This window comes from Mus musculus, chromosome 8 (assembly GCF_000001635.26).
Source record: "Mus musculus strain C57BL/6J chromosome 8, GRCm38.p6 C57BL/6J".
Classification (NCBI taxonomy): domain Eukaryota; kingdom Metazoa; phylum Chordata; class Mammalia; order Rodentia; family Muridae; genus Mus; species Mus musculus.
In genome coordinates, this window is record NC_000074.6 from 54,520,076 (window position 1) to 54,542,001 (window position 21,926).

The 21,926-nt window shown below is 40.0% G+C and overlaps 1 protein-coding gene across 1 annotated transcript; it reads right to left on the minus strand.

The window, feature by feature from the left end:
- Nucleotides 1-357: 357 nt before the first annotated feature.
- Spcs3 (signal peptidase complex subunit 3 homolog (S. cerevisiae)) lies at nucleotides 358-9,923 on the minus strand. The gene is made up of 5 exons (NM_029701.1): nucleotides 9,688-9,923; nucleotides 8,267-8,340; nucleotides 6,376-6,452; nucleotides 4,866-4,981; nucleotides 358-3,320 (listed from the first exon to the last, which is right to left on the minus strand). The coding sequence occupies exons 1-5, from the start codon at nucleotides 9,828-9,830 to the stop codon at nucleotides 3,188-3,190; spliced, it is 543 nt and encodes a 180-aa protein (NP_083977.1). The 5' UTR covers nucleotides 9,831-9,923; the 3' UTR covers nucleotides 358-3,187.
- Nucleotides 9,924-21,926: the final 12,003 nt, after the last annotated feature.

The window sequence follows — 21,926 nt, forward strand, 5'->3', positions numbered from 1 at the left end:
AAATAAAAGCAGTATTTACAAAGGGGATAGCGTACAGGGTAATCTATGTCCTGGTCACATTAGACACAAGCACTTTGTCATTTATTGGGCACCCGCCTATCAACTGCAAGACGGTGTGCTGAGTACTGGACAAGATACAAGCACAACTGACAGCCTGCCCTTTGAGGACACAAACTCTGGGAACATCTGGGTAGCAGAGTGAATGAACCCCTAAAGCCCCACTGCACACTCCTTCCTCAAACCTCAAGTGCAGTCTTCTACATTTTTTTCTAGAAGATAAAAGTTTTACCATCCCTCAAGTGCACTACTGTTTTTCTTTTTGATTTAGCAGCTTCACAAAAACACATAAACCTGGAAGTCTTTAAAATGCATATTTTTACTCAGAAAAAAAATCTTTATTAGAAAAATGTTGAACATTTATTGTAGCTAAGAAAAATTTTGCACATATATATTCAGTATTTTTATGAATTATTTTCTTGTGCATTTGTTTAAGTAAACAACTTCCCAAATTTCATAAAAACTATGAAAGAACTTTTTCAAACATACATCTTTGAAGCATTGGCAGTCTCGCAGTAAGGTACGCAGGCTTGTGACTGAAAGCAAAAGAAGCTTTTGAAATCGATGTTTGCTACAATCAAAGGTCACAGCTCCGAGGTTAAAGTATCTGAAAGCAGACTCTCCACTCCCAGGCCCCTGCACCAGCCCCCATTCAAAGCTTTAGCTCCTCAAAGTCCAATTCTTCACAGGAATAACTGGCTAGAAAGACCACTGAAGAGCTGTAAAACAATTCCCAGCAAAGGAATTCAACCCAGCCTGTTTTCCTATTTTATTTTCAACAGTTTCTAAAGCTGTTACTTTCCTTTCAGCATGAGCACAGTAAATGCAATAGGGCCAGACACAAAAGCACACAGTTGTCTAGTTAAGACTGAGAGGGATACGCTGGGTGCTACATGTTCAAGTTCATTTCTAACTGCAACCTCTTTACTAACACTCTTGCAATCATCTTCTTTTCATAGAATCACCTCTGGGCTCAGCCACTGAAGCACTGAGTCTTCTCTAAAACACTGAGACCAGAGATGCTTATCACACATACGAACTTAGCAAGTTACAGCATCATCACAGACTGATAAAGCCGTGCACGCACGCAATGGAGTTCCTGAGAGACAGGGCTAGTGGCATGCCGGAGCAGCTGCTCCCTCAGCTGCTAAAAACAAAGGCCATTTGCCATATTGGGCTTTCCTTACCAAACACCTGAACTGGGCTTTTCAGATACATAAATGTCAGTGTTAGATAGTCTGTGCTCAACCAACATAGCCACTCATCACAAAGGTACAGTGAACTGTTAACTGAACTGAGGTGTGGCTTTAATGCCCTAGGCTTGGGAGGGCTTCCTTAGCTAGGACACACCCAGACCCTCTAACTCTGACGCTTGCAGACTTTACACATCTACTATCTCATCGATGTATAAAGCTCACTTTTGTAGGTGTAAAATGTAGCAGAAGCTCAGATCCTTATGAACTCTGTTAATCTTTCCATCACTTTTCTGACTTCAGATCACTAAGGTGGTTTCCTGTTCGAAATCTGCTGAACAGAAAACATATCACAACTTTCTATCCTAGTAAAGGATCCTTTTATAGACAAAGAAACAGAGACCCCGAAATGTTTAAGGAACGTGCTGGTGCCAATCTCAAGGTGCGCCTCTGACCTTTCTGCTGGTAAGAAAACCTCAAACACATGCATTTGTAAGAACTGTACCACCACATACAAGAGCTGTTTGATGAATGTCACTAAGCACATGAGGTAAACAGAACAAATGCTAATTTATGCTATTGCTAGTAAACAGCCCTTTTAGGTTACTTTAGAATGTGCGTAGTGTCTACTCTTGCATTTAAGAGTAGCCAAGATGCAGATGCTAATTCTGAGAGTATTTATCAATGAGGAAAATAAATTTCATGTCAAATACAATTACATATTCAATCATATACAACATATTTAATCTCTAAATTATTTTACAAATCTATATAGTTATTTTAATATGGGTAAAAATGAATATACACAAAGATATCACTGTGTAAGTTGTTGGCTGCTAGAAAATTAGTTTCAAACTCTCATTCCCAGAAGGAAAATGAGAGTAATGAACTACAATAAAATTATATGAATGTGACCAATGTGTAAACTGAGGTATAAAACAAGACCACTGCTTGCTTTTTAATTTGGGTGCAAGTCAGTAAGTTTCTGGGTTTCAGTTTCTTCACCTGCAAAGAGCTAACATTTGTACTCTCTACCTCATTAGGATCACTCAAGACAACACTCAACACAGGAGAGAAACCTGTGGGTGGAAAAGCACTGACAGCTGTCCCTACTGTTCCAACTGTAAAAGTATGGAGCTATGCAAACTGTACTTAACCACAGAGGCAAGCTCAGTGGGACCAATTCAGTTCAGGAGGAAATCCATGCAAACATTTTCAACTTTGCATGGCAAAGGTAAAATTTTAAAGAAATACACAAAGAAACACTCTGAAAAGACTGAAAGATACACATTTGGCTGGGTTGAAACTTTAAAATGAGCCTGCTAGATTTTTCAGCATACAAACAGGTTCTTCCTCTTCATTTGGAGAAAGCTGCTACTCACCTAAGGAAAGCAAGCATGATTGGGCTTTGTAAAAGAAATGGGATACAATTATACCACTCTGCTCGTTTGTAAACCAGACTTCAAAGAACCACATTCATCTAGTTTCCAGTCATCTACACTTAGGATCTCTAAGTGTATACACTTAGAGATATAAGAGAATGCCCATGAGTAAGTCACAACTGCCTTGCATGAACACAAAGGATACAATTCAGAATTCTTATGACACCTGAATGTCTAACAGCCCTTTATGATCATTTTGTATTCCGTAAGATAATATAAATACGTGTTTCAACCCTACACTGCTGATAGATTCTTCCTATGCAGTTGCCTCGTTCTTCATAACTACTCTCCTCTGGGAGGCTTTTTCTGTCTGTTTACAAAGCTAAGCTTAAGCAGCTCAGAACCTTTCACTTCAACTGCGTCTTCTGACGTGAGTTTTTCTTACATCCAAACAAAAAAGGAAAAAAAAAAAGAAAAAAAAAATCAATGAAGAAACCGGGAAGAGATGAGATGCAATTCAACATGTATAAAAATATGCTTCAAATTCAGAATAATTTAGTAACTCTTGGTTATTTCGTATGTATCTGGAAATGGCACAGACACATGTCCCGATCCTGTCACAAGAGGTAGAATTCCAGCGTTTGGTACAACGTTCCAGGAGAGCGTCAGAGTGACATTCCTGTTTCCCCTACAAAAGGATGGAATAAGCAAAGGTTAGCAGAACTTGTCATTTAAGGAAAATTTCAATCAAGTGCTATTGGGCCATACACTTCATCTGTAACTAGCTGTTTCTAATAGACAAAACATAACAATTTTTTTATGAAATCCACAGATAGCACTAGAAGACATCAACATGAAATTCACAGGTAGCCTAGATGACCAGCATAAATTCACACCTGCAGCTATTTACCAATAAAAAAAGCTTACATGAATAGAACACAACAAGGAGAAAACGAGACTCAGGCTAGGAATCAAAAGGCAATAGTGTGAAATCTAATTTTGCCATTATTTAGAGGTGCAAACTGAAGCAGATCAAAATCTATCAAAATCCATGTTATTTGCACATCCAAAGGTGTGATTAGTTCAAATCTTATAAAGCAAAGGTCAAAATGGCCTGAGATCCCAATCATCAGTCATTCTGATTTCCTCTTCTTCTAAAGAGTAAACTGAATTTTTGGAGGGGAGGGGAGAGGGGAATAAGTTAAAGAAGCAACATTAGAATCCCAGGTCTCCACCCACCACACTGACTCCTCATGCAGGCTCCTGACTCGAGTTCAGAAAGCAGAGCTATAAGGTAACAGTGGCGCCCCTCCCACACATGAGAAAGCACCCTCCCCCTGAGTGTCCCTGTATATTCAATAGTAACAGCTATTGCACGGGTTAATTGTCTGTCAATGACACAGGATATAGTGATCTCAGGAGAGGGAACTGCAAGTGAGGAGCCCCATTAGACTGGCAGGCAGGCAAGCTTACGGGGCATTAATAACTGATGACTGATGTGAAGGATTTATCCTGCTGTGTGTGGTGCCATCCTTGGACAGGTAGTCTGGGGTGTAGACGAAAGCAAACTGAGGAAGTTAACGAGAGGCATTTCTCCAGTGTCTGCCTCAGTTCTCGCCTTGGCTTCCCCTAATGATAAACTGTAACCTGTAAGCCTTGTTTCCTGGTGCTTTATTATAGCAATAGAAAGCAAACTGTAACAGCGGTGGACTTTTATTGTGATTACAGCATTTAGCATTATTAGAGAATTGATTACTATGACCAATGCCAATTTTTCTCTTTCCTCGGTCTTCCTCTTCCTCCTCCTCCTCCTCCTCCTCTTCTTCTTCTTTTAAGATTTATTTATTTCATTTATATAAATACACTGTAGCTGTCTTCAAGCACACCAGGAGAGGGCATCAGATCCCATTATAGATGGTTATCAGCCACCATGTGGTTGCATGACCTCTGGAAGAGCAGTCAGTGCTCTTAACCGCTGAGCCATCTCTCCAGCCCCCTCAGTCTTTCAGTTGAGTTCAAAATACACAAACACTTTTCTCCCAAACTGTTGTACTAACATTTTTATCCCCTTCCCTTCTTAACTCTCCTGGAAGTTGAACAAGATCCTGTGCATGCCAGGTCAATGCTACTATTTCCCCAGGAACAGTATTTTTTTCTTTAAAATAAAAACACATTTCATCAGTCTCTTACCAATATTACTTTAAAATGTTAAAAACAACAAGGAAGCACTCACTTGAGGCCATTTCCATCGTCAAAGAAGAAATACTTTGTCTTCATATCTTTCAAAAGTAGCTTCGGATTATCACCTCTCAAAACAATTTTGTCCCAAAGGACAACTTGGTTCAGAGCCTGTATCAATTGAAAGTAATTAGATAACTCATCAGGGACACTCTCACTTCAAAACCAAAGCCTAAGTAATAAGCAAAGAGCTGAACAACTGCATGGAAGTGTACTGATTACTCACCAAAGCAATAATTTAATCCCAAACTAGTGTTATCTTACTGGCTTTACTGAGGTAAAGCAGAATTATAAAAACGATTTGATATACCCACCACAAAAGTAACATTGATGCTCATAAATTTTGGATACACTCAATAGTATTTATATACAGCAGATACTCTTATTATAAAATTTTCTATTTTTAAAATATTTTGATGATTTTTAAAGGCAGAGATCAAAACTCTTATTTTGAAGGAGAGCTTTTTCTGCTGTCTTTAAAATGTTTTGTTGATTTTTAAGTTTATTCACCCTAGTATGCCCGATGTCTAATGAAATATCTCGCATAAAATATATGATTCAAAAATTAGTATATGAAGTTGTTTAACATGCTGCCTAGAGGTCATATAAAATATAGACCCACCTGTAATTACAAATTACCTACTGCCTTAGGGTTTCCATTGCTGTAAAGAAACACCATGACCAAGGCAACTCTTATCGGAAAAACATTTCACTGGGGTTGCCTTATAGTTTCAGAGGCTAGTCAGCTTGAAGGCAGACACAGTTCTAGAGGAGCTGAGAGTTCTACACATTAATCTAAAGGCAGCAGGAGGAGACAGGATTCCACACTGGGTGGAGTCTGAGCATAGGAGACCTCAAAGCCCCACCTCCATAGGGACACACTTCCTGTAACCAGGCCACACCTACTCCATCAGGACCACACCTCCTAACAGTGCTACTCCCTATAGCCAAGCATTCAAACACAGGAGGCTGTGGGGGACATACTTATCCAAATCGTCACACCTACCTACAATGATGAAAAACAGAATTGCTTTTGGCAGCAACATAGAAGTGATGTCTTACTTGTGTGTATCTCAACTTGATATATTAAGTAAGCCACTCCATACTTTTCATTATCAGCACTATAAGAGAAGCTAAGGGAGTCAAGAAATAGCCTGCTGTCACAGCGTGCACACCTTTCTGGGCCCTTAATGCTAGAGAGCTACAAGGCACACAGAGCTTAAACAGGCTACTGCAGGACAGAAAGCTTCCTCACTACAGCCTTCTCTCTGGTAGCTTGAGTTTTTTGTTTTTTGTTTTTAAACTAAGCTATGAAGGTCAGATGTTCTGAATACATAAAAATGTATCTTCTTGGGTCAGTGACAACCTCAGCGGGTGGGGTACAATCCGTGGAACCCTTGAGGAGAGGACTAATTGTCCAACAAGTAATTTCTTGAAATTACATTCTTTCCTAAGAAATAATGTTTAAAAGGAAACTATTGTAATATATTTAGATAAGTACTTACATTATTTTTTGTTGAATACTCTGCAGATAAATAAAGAAATAACTGCTTAACATTCCAATCAAATATATTCTCTAGATGTAAGCCAACAGTTAAGGACTCTAAAGACTGGACAGCAGCACACAACTTTCTAACAAACCTTATTCTTAAAACATCTATCGCTCCATGAACACTGAAACAAAACAGAACAGGCAGACCACGAATGTACCAACATTAATTAAAAACAGAAATACTGGATACATATATTGTAAAATCTAGCCCATTCCAAAGGGGTGTGTGTGTGTGTGTGTGTAGGTTACCATCCCGGTCTTCCTGTAAGCATAACTAGCTGACTTACTTATTGAAAAAAGTAAACATAAGCAACTGAAACTTTAATTCTGTCCAATGAGTTCAAAAGAATGAGGACTTAGTCTTTCGGAGAAAAACAGTTTCGGAAGAGCTCCAAAGCAGAACCAACCCTCACTATTCAAAGTAGCTAACACGCATATGCGCACTGAGCTCAAGCAGTTAACCAAGCACAGCACTCTATACAAGTTGATGTGGCTACACATCAGTCCTGATCACAGTGTCTCAGTGTGTGGGGTACTGCGGTGGCAGTAAAGAAACACCAACAGGGTCCCATTCATCTTGGAGAGGTACTACTAGAAGAGATTACAATACTAAGCCACACTGAGAAGAGCTAACATGAGAATTTCTATTAAATATTATCTATAAATTATTAATTGTATATGTATGTACATATTGATAGGCTTATCACACTCTAATTTTAAAGTATACCCACTACCAGTTATTGTTCAGAATAGAGACGTCTACAGCAGTTCTTTACAAACGAAAAGGACAATTTCAAATATGAGGAGATATTAAGAAAATCCTGAACAAACTATAAGACTGATAGTGTATAAACACAATAAGGAGTTTCCAATCTCAAATCTGGCCCCTTCCTTTGGAGTGCTGGGGTTATAGGCATGCCCCACAAGCCAGTTTTATGCAGTGCTGGGGATAGAAATCAGGACTCGTAGATGCACACTAGGCAAGAACTCTACCCAATGAGTTACACTCCCAGTGGCTTAATGTGGTTTTCTAGAATACAAAATACTACTTCCATCTCTGCCTAAGATCCTTCTCATCTAAGATTTTAAAAGGGCATGAAAATTTAAACACAAATTTTTAAGATTTTTCTGATGGCATCTGTATTTCCACAAAAGGAACATTTTAAACTAATTCCTACTTTATACCTGAATCCAATAATTTGCTTAATTAAAAACTGCAAATAGTTTAAGGAAGAACAGCTGGTAAACCAGTCAGACATATGCTTTGGTCAGCTGCTTTATACAACAGTCTCCTTAACCAATGATTAATAATAATAATGATGATGATACACTGCCAGGATTACAACCTGTGGCCCTAAAGGAGACTAAGGTTGCCGAGACGTCAATCTGGTGAAGACAGAGACACAAGATAAAGAGAAAATAACTCATCCTGGCTGATCAAAGAAGCTTCATTAGGCTCCATCTGACCAGACAGACAGGTGATAAAACGCTGACATAAGTTGTCATCAGTGGCCCTCTGAACAAACCACTGCAGATGCAACGTCCTTTGAAACATAGGAGGTGTTTGTTTGTTTTCTCTCCTAAGAGATGAGAGATTATTTGAGATTGAAAACAGGCTATTTCTGGGCAGGCTGAGCTCTGGCGAGTTTTTCCTTCTCTAACCAAAATGATTTAACTGTATCTTTTCTTTCCTACCTTCAACTTGCTGTTTAAACGAAGACTTAAGATATACGCACATGACTCCCAGGCTGGGGTGGAGTCATACTCCCTCTTCCCCTTCTCCTACACTCGCATCTCATTTCAAATGTACAGAAAAGGCAATGCCAGGCTTTCTTGAAGGATATCAGCTGTTATATCAAATGTGATGAATCCCAGGTCACTTCTTTCTCTAGGGCCCGTGAAGTCTTCTACATTTTTTCTAGAAGTAAAGATAAAAGTTTTACCATCCCTCACAGTATCACACTAAACGTACACAACTTGAAACAGGAAGGGCTCCTTGTGTGCAGAAGTCACACCCAAGTTTAACAGCGAAATCGTAAACTTAAGAGTAAGCTTTTGTCTGAAAATAAATATTATAATTCAATACAAGAGAAGGCAGTCAGTGGTTTTCATCTGCCTAACGAGGAGCCCTGAGAGAACACAAGGGAAGAGAAAAAAATAAAACTAAAAAGAAAAACGGAAACACAAATACTTTATGCGGAGCAGGCCACAAGATAATCTGGAACGCAGCACCTGATTATAAGCACATGCCATATGTCAGAGCCAACATGCACTTTCCACAATTATCTGAAATCCATACAACAATCCTTCCAGTGACTTTCTTCACTTACAACAAATGTTAACACCTGCGACTGCAAGAAACCTGTTTAAGATCACAATGTTTAATATGTTTCAAGTTTATCTAGGTCACCACAGAAGGTGATGGCAGGGCCGGTATCTAAGCTACGTCTATTTAAATCACCAATAGTACCTAACAAAAAGTGTTGGGGATAAAAATGAAAAATCAAAAGCAGCAGCAGTAGTAAGAGGAGACACTTACTGGTGATTCTGACAAACAAATTAGTAAACCAAGGCTAAAAGAACGGGCAGATTGTAGAGGACAGTTCACACAGAGCATACAGGAATTAAAACCACTGCGTGAAAGATAAAAGTGCCAGAAAAATGGAGGGAAATGCTATAAATAAAACAGGCAGTACGGGAAAAGAACAGTCATTTCGAAATTCTATTTTTAATGTCTCCTAAGACTTATTCAGGTTGCTGGCTAAAGAATGACGTTAAAAATAACAAGAAACTGGGATGTTTAAACCGCCCCTGTGCATCCTGCACATCCTAACTTCAAGGCAGCAGCTGCCAAGTAGTGTGTCCACGAGGGACAGACAGACGTCTTCAGGGACTGTCAAAGAGAACCAACTGGGGCTGGACGTGACACCAGAGCCACCCACCGAGGCGCCTGGATGGACACCCAGGCCAGGGGGGACTGGGGACTGGCTGAGGTCCCCACGCGCGCTTGCAGGCGGGGAGGCGCCGGGCGGAAGCGCGGGTGTGGGTGTGCTGTTGTGTTGCTCCCTCATTGGCCCGGGTGGGTGAGGGACGTGCAGAACAGGAAGGAAGGGGAGCGCTGACCCAGGCCACTCGGGAGACGACCGCGCAGGGCTGGGGTCTGAGGGCCCCGGGACGCGCGTCCGCGGAGTGGACGGCCCGCGGCGAAGCCCTCGGGGACCGCGCACACAGCCCCGGGCGGGGCCGGCCGGCCGGCCGCACTCACAGCATGATCCGCGAGACGTGCAGCCGCACTGGGACGCTCCTGTCTTTGAAGGCGGTGGTGATGAAGCAGCCGAAGGTGAGCGCCGCCATCACGCTCAGCGAGAAGGCGAACAGGGAGTTCGCGCGCGACAGGACGGTGTTCATCGTGGCGACCTTTCCCTCCCGGGCCCCGGCTCCCACACTCGCACTTCAGGCTCTGCTTCCCGCGGCCGACCAGTCCCCGCCCACCCGCGCATCGGGTGCGCACGTCCCGCCCCGCCCCCTTTCCGGTCCTCCGACGGGAGCGCGCACGCTCCCACACCCTCTGGGTCCCACCCACTGGGCGGCCGTGCACGCGCCGGAAGGCGGTGCTTTCAGTGAATCCGCCAATCATCAAAGAGCACGGGGGTTGGGCTTTGCCACGGGGGTGTGGGGGGAGACCCGCCTCCTCCACTGCTCAGTTGTTCCATGGCCTCTGTGGCTTGGTAGGGAAGTAGCATTTTGCGAGTTGACCTTCAGTTAAGTTTATAGGGACAGCGGCCCCTTAACTGTTCTGTGGTAGTCACTTTTCAAAACGCGTGGTCCCAGCTCACCTCTATCAAAGCTGGTAAAGTTGGACATTTTTGGAAAGGAGGAAAAATGAAATCAATCAGGCACCTAAATAGCAGTCAGGGACACCAGTGTTGGTATGCAGCCTTCGCACTAGACAATTAGTCAAATCCCTGTTGCTTTGCTTTCAACAGAGAACCGAACCTCTACTTAAGTTACGTGTTTTATACCACAATCCCAAATATTTCCACTTATCCAAAATAGGTTGTTGTACAACAGCTGCTGTAAACCATGAAACGGTGTTAATGAGAAACTGATATTGATTAAACTCCTCTCAGTCATTACCATGCAATTAATTTTCATACAGCATACAGGCAGGATCATTAAGAATTGCCTAGTGCATATTCTAGGCCTCGAATGGAGAGTGTAACAGAATAGACCCTGGCTCAAATAGAATAGAGCCAATAAATGAAATATGTAGCAGTTATAGTCAGAGTGGTCTTTAGATGTGTTTAAAACCTTGGTTATTCAATCTCTCGGGTAGCCACACTGTATTCAGTGAAGGAAGGTTTTAATAAATAGTTACTGTGCTGCAAGTGAGACACAAAAGTATATTGATCACTTTGTATAAACCCTACTGAGGTTTATAACTGAGTAAAGTTATCAAAATCAAAGCAGCAGCTTAAATTATAAAACAGGTATAAATACTGAGGGATGCTACATAGTGCTAGAGACAAAATGAGGAAGCCATGTATGTGGTGAGACAGAACAAATCAACCCACACACTACCTAGTATTATTACTATAGAGTAACTTAGAGAAAGGATGCCTCTTGTTACAGATGATGAGTGCCAGGATACATGCTATGAAATATACTGAACACTTAGAGGTATATGTAAGACACACCCAATAATCTGTTCCCAGTAGGTAAAGAAGTACCTGTGAAACAAAAGACTGAAGTGTACCTGGGAAAGTAATGGCCTGTTGGATGCTGTGGAGATATTTAATCTCAATTGGGGTCTTAACCCCACCTTTGATCATTCAGTTCCTGGATAAAAAGACACACACAACCTTTATATGTATATTAAACTCTAAGCAGCATAAAAGCTGGGCAGATATCCATCCTCTGTGGTATTAGAATCTACTTTCCTATCAATAACCCAGAGTTTTTACTTACTATGTTTCATGTGGGCTGCTTGTAACTCCAAGCCCACAGGGCCATGACTCCTAACCCTTGTTAACTTTCTCTTCCTCCTTTCCTCTTCTCTCTGCTTGTGCTTCTCCCAACAACAACAACACCCCCTCCCCCAGAGCCCGAGAACCATAAAACCTGCTTATGTCTCTTCTGCCCAGCTATTGGCTGTCAGTATCTTTATTCACCAATGAAATAACTTGGGGGCAAGGTCACACAGCTCACTAGGTTTAGACTCCCTCTTCTCCAAGTCTTGGGGACCCACACTTAGCATTACAATACAAGCAAATGGCCATACCTCAACAATTATAGAAAACCTGTCTGTGAATACTGTAGAGAAAAATGAAATCATGAACTTTGCACATAGTGATGCAACTAGAAAACATCATACCGAGGAAGGTAACCCAGACTCTGAAAGAGAAACTTCACATGTTTTTGTTGTTGTTGTTGTTGTTGTTTCTCATTGGATGCTCCTAGTTCCAAATTTTCCAATGTAAATGCATAGCTTGTAGAAACCAAGAAAGCAAAATAGGAGCATTAAAAGGCTGGGGAGTTGGGGAGCAATAGAGAGAGGGCTAGCAGGGTACAAGTAATCTGATCAGGGAACTGGGAAGAGGGGTTCTTAGGGAGAGAGGGAGATGTATACAGAAGGTGGGAGGATGTTAAAGAGGAAAGGCAGAGTACAGTGATCTGATAGGGGAAGGGTAAAGGTCACTTCTCCAGGGAAGGAAAAGGGGTAAATGCAAGAAGGGAGGAAGACAAGAAAAACAAAAAGGATTTCTAAAAAAGCCAAAGGAAATCATACTGTTAACTATTTACCTAAAATGATCTATTATGCATGTAATTCATTGTATAAAAATACATATATAGATTTGATGAACTTTTCTCCTCTGGGCTGAAAATGCTCCCTCTAGGATCCAAAGACCACTTAACACAAAACCCAGTACATGAGAAAGCATTTTTTGAATTGTTGGCCAGGGTTTTCCCCAGGCATACAACCTATTACTGGTGCCCTTGGTTGACTTTCAACAGGAAAAAGCAACCAAAGTCCTACCAAGCAATGGCATCTATGAACCACATCAATGAACTGCATGGCATGGCACAATAACCCTAAAGGGGTGTAGTAGTGGCCTGATTGGCTTAGCATAACCACTGGCCTTTTAATTGGGTTTAAGAGCCTCTCAACAGGAGGGAAGCTATGGTACTGGAAAGCTAGCTAACTACCCAGTGCTAGTGAGTTATAGATATTAGAGATGGATCAATACCCACTATTTTAGTAAACCATAATAATCCTTAACAATCCATAAGTATTTGTCCTTAAGCCCACAAGTGTAGTCTTCACCCTTCATCATAAAGTCTTACCACATGACCCACTAAATATGAGCTGAACAAGGATTGTTTTCATAGACAATGTCAGCAGAGGAAGCCACCCTAAGAGTGAACAGTATAATTGCTGGGTTTGATAACTCTAGTTAATCGAATGTCCTCGATTAATGTATCACATAATTTAAACATCCAGTGGATTTTTGACAAAATGAAAATGAGGTGGGATCAAAGCATGTTCATTGATGTAAAAAGACAGAATATTTATATGACATATTACTTAGGAAGAAAGGAGAGATGGATGTATGTTTGCTTTGTAATTTGTATATCATTATCAGTCTTTTAACATTTGTTTTTATATGTTGGCCATTTTCCAGTCATCTTGCCATCTCCTTTTTGAATTTTCAGATGCTGACTAATCTGCCTGATTAGTAGAGATCATAAAAATGAGAAATATTGGTTTATAGCTGGCACTGCTGCCTAAAGTTGCAAAGGAGTTAATGGTTTCAATAATTAATAGCACTTTTTTAGATGATTCAGTGTAATAACAACTAAATGGTATTTTACTATTACTCAGCATTTAGCCCATAAGATGGTTGTTCAGTGTGTTAAAAATAGTAAAGCAATGTGTTTTAAAATGATTTGCAACTGATACACACACATATATACATGCAAATGCAAGTCTAGTTTAGGAAAATTGTTGCCATACAAATAGACTTGTATATTTCTAAATGGGACAAAACCAATAACTACTTTTAACTCAGTCACCTTTGTTAAAGTGTAAGGGATCTGTTTCATCTGCCACAAAATCCTGAAATGTGATGTTTTCATCCTATTTCTTATTTATATATTATTTAGGTATGATGCCAAGCGTTTTTGCCACCATATAATATGACCTTGCTAAGACTTTGGATTTTAGAGAAGATGGTCCACTGCAAAGGAAGTGTAAAATGATGGGGGAAATGCTCCATTACTATTTTGTACAATCGACATCTCCTTCTGCTTCTGAAAATTCCAGTAGGTAACTCTATTTAGAAAACTCCTTTCCACAAAGACAGTAAAAGGACTGTGGTCAGTCAAACTGCTTTTAAAATCCTGTGACTAGAGAGATCAACGTCAGAAACAAAATAAAACCTGAACTCTAGAACCTGAGCAAACTGACCTGTTCCTCCACATGTCCCGTGCAAAGCCCCATGTCTGTCTTTTCTTGGATGATTCAATGACCTTGTGGAAATTTATAGTAGTATTTTATAACTGGGATTAGTCACTTTGGGATTTTGCACTCTGCAGCCATGAGTTTACTTTCCCTTTTTGTTGTTCTTCACATAAAGTGAATTATCTGATACAGCAGTGCTGGAAGGAAAGTGTGGGTGGGCTTGGTGTACCTTCTCCTTTCTATCTTATGTCTTAGGATTTAGGTTCTCACTGGGGCGGTGGAATTTACTAAAGTGGTCCTCTTTGTTTCAGAAGAGCTACTATAATTCTTTATTATTATTATTATTATTATTATTATTATTATTATTATTATTATTATTCACTTTACATCCCAATATTCTCCCAGTACCCTCTTGAGTAGATATTCCCCTATTGCTTTCTCCTCTTCTCCTTTGAAAAGGGAGGGTCCCCATCTAGGTATCACCCTCTTAATCCACTCTTCCTACCCTTGAGCACATCAAGTCGATGCAAGACTAGGTACATCCTCTCCCATTGAGGCCAGACAATGCAGCCCATTTAGGGAAACAGAATCCAAAGGTAGGCAACTGAGTCAGGGACAGCCAGCCCCTGCTCCTGCTGTTGCTACTACCATTCTTATAAGTAAATGTAAGGGCTGTCTAGTTAGGGTTTTAGTGCTGTGAAGAGACCATGACCACTGAAACTCTCATAAAGGAAATCATTTAATCCACCCAGAGTGACACACTTCTTCCTACAAGGCCCCGCCTACTCCAACAAGGCCACCACCCCCTATAGTGCCACTTGCTCTGAGCCTATGAGGGCTATTTTCATTAAAACCACCACACGAGCCAATATTGTTTTATTAGTAACAAAGGTAATATTTTGATTGCCATTTTTAATTTATCTTCTTTATGTGGAAAAATAAAGATGTAAATCGAGCCCCTTCAAGACTTCATTATTTTGTTGCACTGACCAAAGATCATTGAGAAATAAGTGATCAAATATTTAACCCCGTGTGAGCGTTCCAAGCCTGAGCTTGGGCCTCAGACTGTCATGTGTGAAAAGATCATATAAACCTGTGCTTGAGCTGGCTTAACCTTTCACCACAGTAGGCACAGAATCTAAGCCTGGAGAATAGTTTATGATGCACAGAAATCTTTTCATTTATTTAATTTTTGAAGAAGAAAAGGAAGAAATACATGTCTCCATACCAATGCAATCGCTGCCTGATTTTTTTTTTAACAGTTTAATGGCATTTAAATTATTTTAATGAAAGGAACCCCTAGAGGCCAAAAGGATACATATCCACCAAAGTCATAGTGCCACACTGCTTGATGGTCTGTAAAGGATTTAATTATGCTTGCCAGCTCTTCACCACGGTTCAGTCGGTTTTTAATTGTGCCGACCTAATTTAAGTTGTTACACTCAAATACTGATCATTCTGTAGAGTCCAAAGGCTAGTGGCTGCTCTTGGTGAATGAAGATAGAAGAACTCATGTGAGGAGCTCTCAGCACACAGCACTTGGGTAGCGTCAAAAAGAGTGATGGCTTGAGCCACAGGCTATTGCTCATTGATCTTCATATTCATTTTCTTAGCTACGGATATCAACAGATGTTTCTATGGGGAGAACTGGAGCAGGATCTATTTGAAGCACAGGTCTTTCTATCCTAGATCTTTTAGATGTTAGGAGAAAAGAAAAGTCACTTTTATAATGCAAGACAGCTAATCACTTTGTTTATAGCAAACACTACTAAGATTCTAAACTTAAAATCAAAATGGCCGACATTCTACATTTAAGTATATGTTCTTGGTTGCACACTTGACTACATCTGGAATCAACTGAAACCTGAGCTTCTGGTCATTCGTATAAGGGGCTTTTTAAATCAGATCATTTGAATCAGAAAGGCCCTACCTAAGTCTTGGTGGCACCTTCTAGGGCAGTTAAGAAAAACAAATGACACGAAAGGAGAAAATCCTGCTTATTTTTCCTGCTTGCTTTCACATTCCCTGAAAGTTCATCTCTTTGTTATGGCTTCATGCCTTCACAGGTGTTAGAATCAGCTTCTTTGGGATTCTGAGGAGGCTGAGGAGAAGCTGCTCTCCAGGAGTCCTCCAGGGTCCTAGAGCCAGATTTAGACTGTGAAGACAGCCAGCCTCTGGGACTGAACAACTCATGAGTCTCAGCCTTTCTGGTGTGAGACGGCTGTTGTTGGACTTCCTGGGTCACATCCTGTAAGCCAGGCTAGTTAATCCTCATTCACTCTATTGCTTTTATTCCTTGAGGTACTAATACAAAATATAAGTTGAAGCTGTACTCTTAAGAAAAACTGAGTTTGTATGACGTAGTCAAAGAATCAAATATAAAGGTATTCAAAGAATAAGTAGTCCTAAAAGGGTCAAAATGACCATCAGAGTCATCGCCAGATTGTGAGTTAAATTTTAGTTCACGAGTTTATTGGAAGTGATTCTGTAAAGCTTCATTAATTTCAAAACTAGAGGTTATCTAAAAATAAAAAGTTAAAGTGAAATCTAGTAATTATTTTGTTAACTAGATGGTATTGCATGTACAGACTTGAGAAATACGTTTAATCAAAGTCCTTTAAAATGAATACATTTATAGAACACCATTGTCAAAATAAACAGACAAATAAATTAGTAAATGAAAACAAAAGCATATGCGTTGTTAAAACACAACATAAGGGGACTTGAAAGATGGCTCAGAAGTTAAAATCATTGGCTGCTCTCACAGAGGACTCAGATTTGGTTCCCAGAACCCACAACCAGGCAGCCCAGAACCACTTTTAACTCAAGTTTCATGGCATCTGGCTCCCTCCTCTGACCTTGTGGGTACCAGCACACACTCAGATATACACACTTACAAATAAAATACAAAAATGAATAAAACATAACATATAATTGTTGATATATATTTGTTTAAATACTCTAATGAGCATTTGGACTAGATGCTTTTAAAATTCTGAGCATTATGCAATTGCATTTTTAAATAAGCAAATAAAGTTTCATTTAAAGGCTATCAAGTTTATCTATGCCACTTCATTTTTATGATAAACTTTTAAAGCTTGCAAATTTAAGTTGTGCTTCTTACAGACATACTTTTTGGTGTGTTTTTAATTAAAGTTCTGTGTTTTTACGTAATAAATTTCAGCCATTTTCAACCCCCATTTTCCTCGTCCATCCTCCTCCCTCTCCCACTAGCATCCTTCTTCTCAATGAGTCTCCTCTTATTTTCATGTCTTCTGTTTGTGTGTAGCATGCTGTGTTTAAGTTCAGTTACTTGGCCAACCATGAGTGGAAGTTACCCAATGGGGCTACACCACTGAAGAAAGCACGATTCCCCCTGGCAACAAGCGTTAATTGCCTATGGTCTCTCTAGTAGGGGTAGACCTCATACCTCAAACCCACCAGTGATAAAATATTGATGGGCTCAAGCTTGTACAGCTAACAAAAATCCAGTGTGTTGATGAGTGTAATGACTACAGAATGTCCAGAAGGGGGAGATGTACAACCCAAGAATTTTATATTTTTGATGCATAGGCTATGCCTGCTTCAGACATATGAAACTGAGTTGTTTTCTAATCCAGAGAGTGAAGCTGCATGTTAGGTATGTGAACCTTCCCACTATTGCCAGACGGACTATATCAGACCTTTGATACACTGGTATGGCTATTGATGGTATGTTGCCTCAACTATTATTTCTCTTCCTATGATTATATGTTTACAATATACCTTTGCTGCTATAATTGAATACCATTTGCCAGGTAACTCATAAAAATGAAGAAAAATGTATTTCTTAGAGTTCTGGAAAGTGCAAGGTCAAGAGGCTGTTGAGTTGGGTGCTCCCCCCTGATATTCTTCCAAGGGGATGGACTCGGCTCCGTACAGGACAGACAGAAGAGCCAAAAAGACAAAACAAAATTTACTACCTTAAAACTCTTTATCAAGACATTAGGTCAACCCATGAGGATGATGCCCTCATAATCTAAATACCTCTCAAAAGCCCCATCTCCCAGTGCCACTTAATTGGTAATAAAATGTCAAATTAATGTTGGCAGACATTGAGACCATAGTTCAATATTGTGAATGAGTCCTATAGTCATCCTTTTGCCCTACTTTTGTTTGACAACGGTCTACATTTTAACCTTAAAGCTACTCAACAGTGAGTGAACAGTCAGGATATTTTCATAGACCTTGCATGTTCGATACGCTAAAGAAAACTTAAATTGTTGAGCTTTGGAACAACCTACCCAAACCTAAACTAGAGAAAACCACTTAATCTCCCTTCCCCTCTGTATAATATGGGTTAGGCACCTTGGTCACTGCATGTGGCTGTATCAGAAAAGCATCCTTTCCTCTGATTCCTAGGAAATGATCACAGTGAAGGGAGGGCATGATCCATGTGAATAATTTGAAAGGTAAAGATTCTACCTTGACTGATTACTGAACATGAGTTAGCTTTCTTTCCCTGGATAGCAATCGGATCTTGTCTGGTCAACACACAGTCCTGGTGGAAGTACTGCAGAATTGAGTTGTTTGAGTTTTCTAATGACTGATTAATTAACTTTTGGTCTCATAGGATTCTAGATAAGATGAAGATGACAACGATGTTGACAATGACAATGCATTGTGGAGAATGATTATCAAGTCTCATCACAGTGTCTCACATGGACCAAACTTAAAGCTAAACAGGTCTTTCTGGTTATCAAGATTACTTTTTTTTCTTTCTTTCTTTCTTTCTTTCTTTCTTTCTGGCTTTATATGTTTGTTTGTTTATTTATTTATTTATTTTTATATATGTGACAAGTACACTGTAGCTGTCTTCAGATACACAGCAGAAGAGGGCATCAGATCCCATTACAGATGGCTGTGAGCCACCATGTGGTTGCTGGGAATTGAACTCAGGACCTCTGGAAGAGCAGTCAGTGCTCTTAGCCACTGAGCCATCTCTCCATTCTATTATATCTAGTCTTTCATGGACAGAAAGTCTGAATATGAGTATAATTCAGAAGAAGTCATGATTGTAGTTGTAGTAAACCAAAAGAATTTTGTGGGAGCAGAATGGAGCATCACAAATGGGGACCGTGAAGGAGGTACACTTTTATTCTATAAAGTATAGGAAGTGAGAAATAAGACACATTAGGGATCATTACACATTTCTTTGTGTGTGTGTGTGTGTGTGTGTGTATGTGTGTGAGACATTTCTTTGTATGTGTGTGTGTGTGCTTTTGTGGTGTTTTGTTTTTTTAATGATACTTGAATATAGGGTTTCACTATGTATCTCAGGTTAGACTTGAACTTGTGAATTTTCTACCTTGGGTTCTCAGGTACCACTGTGCTTTCCTTTCTCTTGGTGATTTGCAACAGTTATTATTTCCTGTAGTTCAAGGCATAGATCTCAACTGGAAAACAGAGATTTATTTATCTTAAGATATACATTCTTATGTTATCATAAGTTACATAAAGATAGGAAATTTTTCTTCTTTGCCAGAAAATTACATCACTTTTCCAGTGAACTCTCTCACCTCACTGCAACCCCTGGCAAGCATTCTTTCAATTTCTTTAACATGGATGGATATTGCTAGCCTTCATATCATAAACTACTGCATAGCATCTGCTCTGTTTAACATATTTTGAAATCCTTATAGGCTTGTACATAGTGTATTTCTTGTATTGAGCCACTGTACTACACTGTTAAGTAGACCATAAGATACAGATGACATTTGAAATGTTTTTTGCTTTTATTCATATAACTATACATTTCATGAACATTCTGATCCGTGGAATTTGATCTTCTTTTTTGAGAAAAATTCATATTTTGAGCCATGTTCATGTTATTGGATTTTCTCTCACCAAGCTAGACATCAGGCACCATCCTACATCTTAGTCCTCATTGGTTGGTTTGTATACCATTGTCTTTGCCACTGTTCAATTGCTGTAAGGAGATACCATCACTTTGGCATTGTGAGCGCCCGACTCGCCAGCAAGAACAACGCTGCAACAGGATCCTTCTGCACACGTTTATTGGGAGATCTTGATTGCAGAGGCGAAGAGACCCCCGAGCCCAGAACTGGTGCTGCTTATATAGGCCTAAGAGAGGCATGTCTCACACCCGGATTGGTTATGCACTATACCTCATTTGCATGTTCCTCATCTGATTAGTTACTCTCTCAGTACCTTACAGAACCTCATTATCATACCTCATTTGCATGTCTCACATCTGATTGGTTATATTCTCAGAACCTCATTATCATGCCCGGGCCAGGCAGTGTCTTGGCAAAAAACTTTACTGCATATGCGCACATTGGTTGTTTATCCATAATCATGGGCGGTGGCCAGTGGTAGCCAGTGCCATCTTGTAATGGCGTTTGCAGCTTCCCACATGGCATCTCTTAAAAGAGAATGCATTTAATTGGGACCTTGTTTATACTTTCAGAGGATTAGTTCATTATTATAATGCCAGAAAGCTGACAAGCATAGCAAGAACCTTATTCTGTAGCTGAGAGCTTTGCATCTTGATCCAAAGGCAGCAGGCAGAAGAGAAACATGCACAGGGCCTATTGGGACTTTTGAAATCTCAAAGCTTACCCCCAGTAGTACACTTCCACTAAAAGGCCACACCTTCTAATCCTTCTTAAACAGTTCAATATGAGCCTGTAGAGGCTGTTCTCATCTTAACCACATTCCACTCACTAGATAAGCCTGTAGCCACATTGTAATGCAAAGCCCAACTTCAAAAGCTACATAATCTTTCCCAGTCTCAAGACTGCTTACAAGTCCAAAGTTGAAAATCTCTTCTGTGACTCAAGATAATCTCTTAAGTATAACATCCTTCCTTTATGAAAGGAAAAAAAAATCAAAAGGCAGATCACATAGTTCCAACAACCCACAATGACACAGAACATATATTACCATTACAAAAGGGAAGAAACCAAGCATAGTAAGGAAATGCTGGTCCAATGCATGGGCAAAGCCAAGCAGTACAAGCTCCAAATCTTCATCTTCATGTCATACATGTCATACACCTGAGCTCAGTGGCTTTCCTTAACCACTGAGGAAGTTTCCATAACCCCTTTAGCTCTGTATTTTTTCTTTTCTATTTCTTTTATTTTTTTTTTAATTGAAAATGGATTCTTTTATATAACACACTCTGACCACAGTTTTCTCTTCCTGCACTCCTCCCAGGCTCTCTCCATCTTCCCCAGAGCTACTCCTGCTCCATTTCTCTTCAGAAAAGAGGACCCTCCAAGACACAACAAACAAATATAACAATTAAAGATACAGTAAGGCAAGGTAGTAGCCCTCCTACCTAGGCTGGATAAGGCAACCCAATAGGAGGAAAAGTCTCCCAAAAGCAGGCAAAGTTTCAGAAACAAGCAATAGTTCCCACTGCTAGGAATCTTACAAAACAACAACAACAACAACAACAACAACAAAAAACACACAGAACAACGTAGCCAAAGCTGTCAAGTTTCTGCTTCCTGGGACAGGAACTTGGCTCCCTCCTTGAATTATAGTTGCATCAGCTTTCTGTTTTGGTTTGGGCCTAGAAGGTTGCTCCACTTCCTAACCCTTTTAATCTTTCTCAAACAGTACACCAGCTAGGGGCAAAGCACTATATAACCCTATAGGGACTATTCTTATTCAAGCCACAACAGCCATATTTTTGTTGTTGTTTGAAAACTTAGGTTTTTAACAAATCCTGGCAAAACATTTTGCATGTGGTAGATGTTATTCAAAGTACTTTTAAAATACTAACTTCATCTTGACAACTCCTCAATAGATATAGGTATTCATATTTCTCAAATGAAGAGTAAAGCGAGGTGACTATCTAAGCTCATTGAACTAGATTCCTTGGTTTCAGAGGGACTTCTGTGTCCCTGAAAGTGTTCACATCTGATCATGAAAAACCACAAATATGCTCTCTTGCAACCTTCGAAAACTAGTTCTATCAAACATGATTCGGATGTTCACTATCCTAAACTATCATACACACAAAAAAATAAATA

Bases quoted from the DNA above. Each gene is read 5' to 3' on its own strand.
- Spcs3 (NM_029701.1), bottom strand. From the start codon at position 9,830: ATGAACACCGTCCTGTCGCGCGCGAACTCCCTGTTCGCCTTCTCGCTG. The intron at 6,453-8,266 runs ATATCCTTCAAG...CTGTTGGCTTAC, and splicing joins CACATTTGATATAACAGCTG to ATCTAGAGAATATATTTGAT. The intron at 3,321-4,865 runs GTGAGTGCTTCC...ATCCTTTTGTAG, and splicing joins GACGATGGAAATGGCCTCAA to GGGAAACAGGAATGTCACTC.